Source organism: Chelonoidis abingdonii, chromosome 11, assembly GCF_003597395.2.
Source record: "Chelonoidis abingdonii isolate Lonesome George chromosome 11, CheloAbing_2.0, whole genome shotgun sequence".
Lineage (NCBI taxonomy): Eukaryota > Metazoa > Chordata > Testudines > Testudinidae > Chelonoidis > Chelonoidis abingdonii.
The window spans coordinates 15,387,863-15,397,495 of NC_133779.1; the positions used below are offsets into that span (position 1 = coordinate 15,387,863).

The following is a 9,633-nucleotide window of genomic DNA, read 5'->3' on the forward strand; positions in this document are numbered from 1 at the left end:
GGGATCAGAATGGGGGGGATATGGGGACTACGGGTGGGCTGGGGGGCTCAAGTGGGGAGGGATCAGAGTGAGAGGCCTGTAGGGCTCAGGTGGGCTGGACTCAGAGAGGGAAGCCTATGGAGTTTGGGGGGAGGAGTCAGAGTGAGGGGGCTGTGGGGATTTAGGTGGGAAGGGATCAGAATGGGGGGGATATGGGGACTCGGGCGAGGGGGGCTGTGGGACTCAGGTGGGGAGGGGTCAGAGAGGGGCCTCTGGGGTTCAGGTGGGCTGGGCTGAGTGGGAGGCCCATGGAGCTTGGGAGGAGGGGGCTTTGGGGAGCAATGTGTGTCTGGGAGGGGGCTCAGGTGCGGGGAGGGATCAGCAGTAGGGGGTCCAAGTGAGTTCCCCCCACAGACCCACATGGGCAGGGGATAGAGAAAGGGCCTCGGGGCAGAGCACCCTCAAATGCACACAGACAGCAAACAGGACAAAGACAGATGAACCCACCCACCCCCTCTCCCTCCCTCCCCCCTGGGTTTGGCTCGGTTGCATAGAGGGTGCTGTGCCCGTGGCTCTCAGCTGCCAGCGTGGGGCCCATCAGCGCTGCCAGGCTGCAGAGGCTGAGACCTTGTGGCAGGGAGTTGCGCAGGCTCCTGGCGTGGCAGGCCTGGGGTTGCAGGTGCCCCCGGGGACCAGCCAGTGCCATCTTGCAGCAGCGAGTTCCATGCTTGCAGTGTGTTTGTGCAGCAGCGGGGCCAGGCCCCGGTCCCTGGCCTTACGTAACGATCATAGAGCTGGGACAGAGGCTGAGTGACTCGCCCAGGGTTGCCCTGGCAGGCTGTGGCAGAGAGGGGAGAGGGGTAGGCAGCTCGGCTCTGCCAGGGTCCAGATAGGGCCCTTCCCGCTCAGCAAGCCTCCCTGCCTTATCCGGGGGCGGGAGCACATGGATCCTGGGAGCCAGGACTCCTGAGTTCCATCCACAACTCGGGAGGGGGGGGTCTAGTGGTTAGAGCAGGGGGGCTGGGAGCCAAGACTCCTGGGTTTCATCCACAACTCTGGGAGGGGAGTGGGGTCTAGTGATTAGAGTGGGGGGGGGCAGTCCAGGAGCCAGGACTCTTGGGTTCCATTGACGGCTCTACAGGAGGGAGCAGGACTAATCCTCTGTCTGTCCCCACAGTCTCCCGCAAAGAACGGTTCAAAAAGTGTCCACAACAACCATCCCCCACCCTCGCCGGCCGTCACCCCCAGCTACCAGCTGGGCAGCAGCTCCAGCACCTCGTCCTCGCTGGGCAACGGCCCGGGCTCCAGCAGCAACGGAGCCGTGTCCAACAGCAGCGGGGGCGCCGGGGCCAAGGCCGTCACAGCCACCGGTCACATGCCCAGCACCCCCACCCCCTACGCCCAGGCCGTCGCGCCCCCGCCCCCCGGTGCCAACGCCTCGCAGCCCCGGCCTCCCAGTGCCCAGCAGAACGCCAGCAAGCAGAACGGAGCCACCAGTGAGTGCCAGGGGAAGCTCAGAGAACGGGTCCCTGGTCTGTTCCCCAGCTCTGGAGGGTGGGAGTGGGGTATAGTGGTGAGAGCGGGGGAAGCCAGGACTCCTGAGTTCTGTCCCCAGCTCAGGCAGCGGGAGTGGGGTGCAGTGGTTACAGCAGGGGCTGGAAGCCAGGACTCCTGGGTTCTCTCCCCCACTCAGGTAGGGGAGTGGGGTGCAGTGGTTACAGCAGGGGCTGGAAGCCAGGACTCCTGGGTTCTCTCCCGCGCTCAGGTAGGGGAGTGGGGTGCAGTGGTTACAGCAGGGGCTGGAAGCCAGGACTCCTGGGTTCTCTCCCGCGCTCAGGTAGGGGAGTGGGGTGCAGTGGTTACAGCAGGGGCTGGAAGCCAGGACTCCTGGGTTCTCTCCCGCGCTCAGGTAGGGGAGTGGGGTGCAGTGGTTACAGCAGGGGCTGGAAGCCAGGACTCCTGGGTTCTCTCCCCCGCTCAGGTAGGGGAGTGGGGTGCAGTGGTTACAGCAGGGGCTGGAAGCCAGGACTTCTGGGTTCTCTCCCGCGCTCAGGTAGGGGAGTGGGGTGCAGTGGTTACAGCAGGGGCTGGAAGCCAGGACTCCTGGGTTCTCTCCCGCGCTCAGGTAGGGGAGTGGGGTGCAGTGGTTACAGCAGGGGCTGGAAGCCAGGACTCCTGGGTTCTCTCCCGCGCTCAGGTAGGGGAGTGGGGTGCAGTGGTTACAGCAGGGGCTGGAAGCCAGGACTCCTGGGTTCTCTCCCGCGCTCAGGTAGGGGAGTGGGGTGCAGTGGTTACAGCAGGGGCTGGAAGCCAGGACTCCTGGGTTCTCTCCCGCGCTCAGGTAGGGGAGTGGGGTGCAGTGGTTACAGCAGGGGCTGGAAGCCAGGACTTCTGGGTTCTGTCCCCAGTTCTGGCAGGGGGATGGGATGCAGTGGTTGATGTGGAGGAAGCAGGACTCCTGGGTTCTGACCCTGGTTGGGACGGGAGGCATCTCATTGGCCTGATTCCCTGGGACTTTTCAGACTCAGCCATAGAGAGTTTAGACTGTGGGGTGCTCTCCTACCCTGCCCCCCAACTCCTGAGCTGTGTCTCCACCCCCCACCCCTGCAGGTTACAGCTCCGTGGTGGCTGACAGCACATCTGACTCTGTTATTGGCAGCAGCGGCCCAGCGCTCCCCAGCCAGCCGGTGGCCCACAACCTGCCCAGCAGCGCTGCGTGAGTACCTGCCTGGCGGCCGCGCCCCAGCACCCTACCGGCCACTGACTGACACTCTCTCCTCTCCCCCAGGAAAGAGCCCAGTGGAGCCCCCGTGCCCCCCAGTGCCAGCTCTGGCCTCCTAGTCCCCATGACAGTGAATACCCCGAGCTCCCCGACCCCTTCCTTCTCCGAGGCCAAGCCGAGCCAGCCACTGCTCAACGGGCCACCTCAGTTCAGCTCCACGCCAGAAATCAAGGTGAGGCTGCCCCCTCTGTGTGGGGGGATAAGGGGCACCTCAGGGACTAGCGAGGGCAGAGTCACAGGACTGACTGCCACCCACCCACCCTGTCTGTCACTTCCAGGCGCCTGAGCCCCTGAGCAGCTTGAAATCCATGGCAGAGCGAGCAGCCATCGGAGCCAGTATAGAGGACCCAGTGCCATCTCTCCACCTGTCTGAAAGGGGTGAGGACTCCTGGGTTTTCTCCTCAGCTCTGGGAGGGGAGTGGAGCCTAGTGGTTAGAGCAGAGGGGGCTGGGAGCCAGGACTCCTGGGTTCCATCTCCAGCAGGCTCTCAGGCTTTCAGACCTTGCTGGAGCATAGGAAGGGATTCCACCCATGCACATGGTGTCCCAGTGCAGCTGATTGCATTGTGAAACATGCAGTTTCCAGGTGAGGGGTCCCTGTAGGACCAGCCCCTGCGCCCCACCCGAAAGGTGGCTGCATCTCGGCGCCAGGCAAGGGATTATTGCATAAACTGGTTTTAAAGCTTTGCGCTCCCAGTGCTCTCTGAAGAATCTAACAGGCTGTCTGTTCCCCCCAGCAGACATTTTAATTAGTAGCACGACCTCGCAGCCGGCCTCCAGCCAGCCGCCTATCCAGCTGTCAGAGGTGAACATCCCTCTCTCCCTGGGGGTCTGCCCCCTGGGACCGGTGCCCCTCACCAAGGAGCAGCTCTACCAGCAGGCCATGGAGGAGGCAGCCTGGCACCACATGCCTCACCCCTCGGACTCAGAGAGGATCCGGTAAGGCACAGTCCCTGGGGCATTGGGAACTTGGAGAGAGCAGGACTCCTGGGTTCAGTCCTCAACTTTGAGCAGGGAGTAGGGTCTAGTGGTTAGCTCCAGGAGTGGGAGTCAGGACAGCTGGGTTCTCTCCCTGGATCTGGCAGGGGAGTGGGGTCTAGTGGTTACTGCGGGGAGAAGGGGTGCTGGGATCCAGGACTCCTGGATTCTGTCTCCTGTTCAGGAGGGGAGTGGGGTCTAACAGAGCAGAGAGGGGATTGGGAGCCAGAACTGCTCTGTTCTGTTCCCAGTAGACACCGTGCTGCTCCCCCTCCCATCAGCCTGTCTAACTCCTTCCCCCCACCCCCGCAGGCAATACCTGCCCCGGAACCCCTGCCCGACCCCCCCTTACCACCACCAGATGCCTCCGCTGCACTCGGACACCGTGGAGTTCTATCAGCGGCTCTCAACGGAGACGCTCTTCTTCATCTTCTACTATCTGGAGGTACAGAAGGGCCCCCTCTGCAGGCTAGAGCGCTCTATAGTCCCGCCCTGTCTGGCCGCCGCTGCCGCCTTTCCCTCGGGCAGGAGGGGCGAGGTGGGTGACTGCTGCCAACGTGCCCCCCCCCACCACTGCTGGCTTTGCGCATTGGCCACCTGACACCCCCCCCTCCCTGCAGGCACGGATGGTACGCTCCATCCTTCCCCTTCTCCTCCCCCTTGGCCACCTGCAATTGGTATGTGCATGGGGAACTCCCCTCCCTGCAGGTGTGAATGGTATATTCCCCTCTCCCACCATTGGCAGGTGCCAAGATCCACTCACACTGTCCACCTGCCTCTGGTATGTGGGAGGGGATTCTCCCCCCCCCAGGTGCTGATGGTACAGTCCCCCTTAACCATCCCTGTGATTGGTACATGCCGAGACATACACCAACAACAGGGGACAAGGGCTGTGTATGCCAAGAGTTTCCCCCGTCCCCCCATGCCCGGAGCATTTGGTACATGCTGAATGGTGCTATTGCTTTATTTACGGGCTGCTGGCTGTGTAGCTAGTCGTCTGGCTCCCCCAAAGGAAGACTGCTAATGGTACATTCCCCTTCTCCCCTGCTGCCTTTGCCACTTACCAAGACACTGCCCACCCCCACACTAGTGGTATGGGCTGAGCCACGCCCCCAGGTCCTGTGGTCTGGTCCCAGCTGCCTCCTGTGTCAGTGGTACATGCTGATCCATTCCCCATACCTCCCTAGGTCCAGTGGTACATGCCCAGCTACCCCCTGAGCCAGTGGCACATGCCATCTGCTACTTCCCAAACCCGGGCCCCGGGGAGGGTCCCAGCTGCCCTGAGTGCTGCCCCCTGCTGGCCGGCGGTGTGACACGCCTGGTTCTCTCTCCAGGGTACCAAGGCGCAGTACCTGGCGGCCAAAGCCCTGAAGAAGCAGTCGTGGCGCTTCCACACCAAGTACATGATGTGGTTCCAGCGGCACGAGGAGCCCAAGACCATCACGGATGAGTTTGAGCAGGTTAGTGCCTCCCCCTCCCCCCGGGGCCCCCTCTGAGCTGCTGCCCCACAGGAAAATGCAGCCACCTCTGGGGTGGGGCCACTGACCTGGGGGAAGGGAGTCAGTCAGAGACCTTACTATCACAAGTCACAGCAGACTCCTCGGTAACACAGCAGCCCTCTCAGTCCTAGCACCCAGGGGGAGACCCTACAATAACAAACTGGCACATACCACACTCTGTGTGCAGCTGAGACCCTCCTGTAACAGCCCAGCATGTTCAGGCCCGAAATCAGGCCGTGGTACGTGCAGCACCATGGGCTCTGCCTGTCTGTCTTCTGATGCTCCCCCGTTAATTCTGCGATCCCTCCCCGCCCCAACGTTTCCCCCCTTCTAGGGTCACGAATACATAACTACTTCGACTAATGAGAAATGGGGCCAAGCGGAAAGAAGGAAAGACGGTTCACCTTTCGAGTACCCATCAGCTACTAGAAGACCGCGATCTGCAGTGACACGCTGCTCACCACCCGCAGGGGGCGCCAGCCCTTCTAGAGTCCACGCGGGCGGGACATCGGGACGAACAGGAGGGGAGGGGGACGAGAGGCCAAGCTTGCCTCCCTACCGTTCCATTTTTCCAACATATAGAGTCACCACCCCCCAGGCGGGGGCCCCCTCCTTGCATGAGCCGAACCCTTAAATGCCATGTCAGTTGTCACAGAGACAAGACAAGAGGGAGGGCTAGTGATAGGTATAGGGGAGGTCAAGACCATCCCCCTGGCCCGCCCTATGCCTGGTGACGTGATTGGGGCTAATGGGGGGTGGGACAAGAGCTGGAGCGGAAACCCGCGCAGGGCAACGCAAAATAAAAAAAGTGAACAAAGATGAATCTCAGAACCAAGAGGAGGAGTGATTGGGGAGGGGCGTTAAATCATTATGGACTTTTGGGTTTTTTTTAAAAGAATAAAATATTCGTTAAGGAACGACAAAAAAATCCAGAATATTGTAAAACTCCACAATTCTCATGAGATGGGGATCCGTGGCGGGCCCAAACCCTATCATATCGCCCCTCAATTTCGCCGAACCCTCTGATGAACCTCGTCTCCTAGAATTGCTGCTCAGTGCCCTCTTCCTATCATTTTTTCGTTTCTTGGCCGAAATCTCCTCCACTTACCACCGCCTATGAGTTTTCATTCCATAGCCCCAAGCACGATGGCAGCTGTCTTGGCGTTAAGTCCTTGGCGGTAGGGATGGACATGGCAATTTGTCCAATATGGGGAGCCACCTGGTATTTCTTGATTGCTTTTCCCCAATCCCTTCTCTCCGAGGTGCTATGCAGTCGCTGAGGGCCCGGCTGGTGTTTATTAAAGAGCATATATTTTTTGTCGAATCGTAACCGGGGAAGAGCGTTCTATTCTTACATTTTGGAGAAGATTAGCTTTATGAAGGGACTAAAATTATGTTCAATTCGTTATAATGAGGTTCTTCTTCTATGCTAGGAAATGGGGGGTGGGATGGAGTCACTCAGAAGCACACCGAACCACTTCTCTTTCTTGAGCGCCGTGGACAGCGTCGGCAGGTAAAGGTGGGGGGAGTGAATGAGGACATCTACTTTGCTGCATGTAGTCCTAGTAGAGTATACGCGAGGGAAGTACGGGACCGTGGTTAGAGGGCGAACGGGCCTCTGGGCAACCAGGCTCTGGGGTTTCTCCCTGGCTCGCGGGAGGGGGAGTAGGTCGCGACGTGGTTAGAGGAGGGGTCGGGGACCGCTGGGCACCAAGGACTCTCTGGGTTTCTCGTAATTCGACCCTTGCGTCCGGAAGAACGGAGGGGAGTTGGGTGTAATTTGGGCCAGTGCGGACGAAGACATCGCTACTTAGTGCCTGTGCTGCTCTTTGGCTGGGTGTTACTGCGCTTGCTGGAAAGTCGACAGGGGAGGCCATCAGATCACATCTATTGTCCCGAGCAGCCTCTTCCAAGTTGTCCAGATGCGAGAATGTTCGAGCGTCGCGTGCTAGACTACGTGGGGGTCGCTTCAATTATCAGATCTGAAACTAACCAGTTATCCAAAAGCCTTTCGGTCCCAGCAGCTATGGAGAATCGTGAGCAGGAGGGAGGGAAAAGGGGTTAGACAGGAGTACGTATTTGTCAGCTTGTTGGAGGTGGACGTATGTGCTTCGCTGAGATGAGCTCTGAAGAAACTCGCGAGGGAGAAGTGATAAAATCAACAATAATAATTGAATCTAGGGGATTGGTTAAAATTTAACCAGCGCCTAAAAGTTTTACCTGCTGCGTCGGTAAGAAGACTATGGACAAGTCCATCCTGGAAATTATCTCCTGGGTCCATATCCACGGCTGGGAATTCCTACATGGGCACTGACCTATGACTTCCATTAATCAATACATTCACAATTAGACACATCAAGCAAAGCGAGCCGAAGAAGCCCGAAACCCCCTGTACACACCACACACCCATCACCATCGCCGCTATCCCTGGCGGGTAAAATCAATCTAACACACTTTAATATCATAACTTGTTTATCAATGTGCAGCCTCCACCTAGCCTTTCCGTTCTTCCCCACATACCTGCACCTGAAGCAGCTAGGGTATCCCTGATAATCCCACAATTGTTCCCATGACACTGCCTCAAAATTCTGGGCGACTGCGAACTATATCCCTCTGTGGTCCTTCCAGGTACATTGCTAGACCAGCTCATAGCTAGCTCACCTTCCTGGGGTGAAGAGCCCATGGTCTTCACTCCCACCCCGTTAGGCAGTATCTAAGTCTGTAGAGCTCCGTGGATTACATCTGCAGATCCTACAGTGCAAGCGACTTTCCAAATAGGCCAGTGCCTGCACTCGTTGCTTTGTCCTCACGGAGTGCTAAACCCATGTATTGCCACAGTTATAATTTACCATAAGCACTCCCGTCATTCTTGACGTGAAAGCAATTGCAACAATACAAGACATACTCCACGGATAATGCTAGAGAGCTTAAGCCAGAAAACATTCTCAAAGCAACCTGTGGCCTCTGAGTAGGATTAGTCCTTTGGACCCCCAAATGACTGGTTACGAAAGTTCATCTATCCTAGATCCAGCACACGACGCAGACACTGCACCCTAGATAAGCCCCCCCCCCGGCACCATTTTCTTCGATTGCAAAGGCCACGAGAGCGAGGTACACTTGCTGCTACACGTCCATCACTAGGGAGACCACATCGCCGAATAGAGGAAGTCACACAAACCCCCTGCCATCAGCTGTCTGAGGGGAAGACAGCTGAGGATGTGAATGAGTATGTACTCAATGACGGGATGGGGGAAAAGTTGCCTCTCCACTGCCCCTCACTCGACTCACTCTAGACAAGGGGGTAAAAATCCATCAGGGGTTATACACTGAAGCTAAGTGTCCACTAAAGTCCAGTATTTGTCTGGCACACTATGTAGTATAATTTTCTTTGTACATAACCATGTCTCGCTCACGGTCATTAATTTAGCGCTTAACAACATCTGCCCAAAGCCCCTCACCTCTCCCCCTCAAGCCACCTCCAGAGGGTTACTTTTATGTAATCAGTGGCGCGTCGTAGTGAATTACGTAGTATATACAGTAAGTCTGCCTAGACGACTACCTGCCGGGAAATCCCCCTGCATCAGCACAGAAGCCTCTGTGCCAGAGACACGACAGGTGGGCCAGAGCGTGGAAATCTTACTACCCCACTTTTCCCCTATTTCTCTCTTCACCCAGCTCTGGTGTGAGCATGGTACTGCAATTCCTGCCAACCACTGCCTGCATTCCCCGATGCAGAAACATCCGACCCGATGCGCGAGGCAGCAGAGAGGGCTTGCAAAAGGGTTTGCATGACCTAGGACCCAGAAATTCCCTCCTGGAGGCCCAAATGGATTCATATCAGACCAGGGCAGTAAGCCCTGCTTCCCTCTGAGAGCGATGCGTATGGCTTTCCACACCACACCCCCACAACTCTACAAACAGCCAATGCCACAACGTAAGGGGGGGGAGAAGAAAGCAGGGCCAAATGTGCCCTCCCCCGGTACACAATCCATTAGCTCTTTTCAGATCAGCCTACTTGCGGGGTGTTACACAGGGCACGTAACCGTGCGGGATCTGGCCCAGCCTCCTGCACAGTGTTATCCAGCCAGGGAATGGGGAGTCAGCCTCGTTCGCCCCATGACTGGCAAAATCCGGTCCCCAGTGATGCTGGCAGAACACTGAAGCTCTGTATCCTCCTGCATTTAAGACAAAACAGTAAAACTGCCGAGCTACAAGCTGGAGGGTGGAACGTTTGACTAGGGCTAAGTGGCTGTGCAAGGACAGGTGATATGCACAGTCCCAGTGTGCTCGAACACCACCAAAGGATCGATTTCTAGCTAGCTCGTGCACCTGGTCAACATTACACCTGTACAAAGTGGGGGATCAACACACTATTTAATCAGTGGGAGCATCCTAC

The 9,633-nt window shown here is 57.8% G+C and overlaps 1 protein-coding gene across 5 annotated transcripts in view; it reads left to right on the plus strand.

Annotated features, from left to right (window-relative positions):
* CNOT3 (CCR4-NOT transcription complex subunit 3) overlaps positions 1-6,054 on the plus strand; it is a 19,127-nt gene extending 13,073 nt beyond the window's left edge. For 3 of the 5 annotated variants that reach the window (XM_032793001.2, XM_075070734.1, XM_075070733.1), the window contains 8 exons: positions 1,157-1,475; positions 2,590-2,695; positions 2,768-2,933; positions 3,040-3,139; positions 3,501-3,699; positions 4,051-4,183; positions 5,073-5,198; positions 5,572-6,054. In XM_032793001.2, the coding sequence (XP_032648892.2) occupies positions 1,157-1,475; positions 2,590-2,695; positions 2,768-2,933; positions 3,040-3,139; positions 3,501-3,699; positions 4,051-4,183; positions 5,073-5,198; positions 5,572-5,871 (1,449 nt within the window). In that variant the 3' untranslated portion in view covers positions 5,872-6,054. Of the gene's footprint in view, positions 1-1,156; positions 1,476-2,589; positions 2,696-2,767; positions 2,934-3,039; positions 3,140-3,497; positions 3,700-4,050; positions 4,277-5,072; positions 5,337-5,571 lie in introns of those variants that run through there. The other 2 variants (XM_075070732.1, XM_075070735.1) reach the window with 2 other exon arrangements.
* The last annotated feature ends 3,579 nt before the right edge of the window (positions 6,055-9,633 follow it).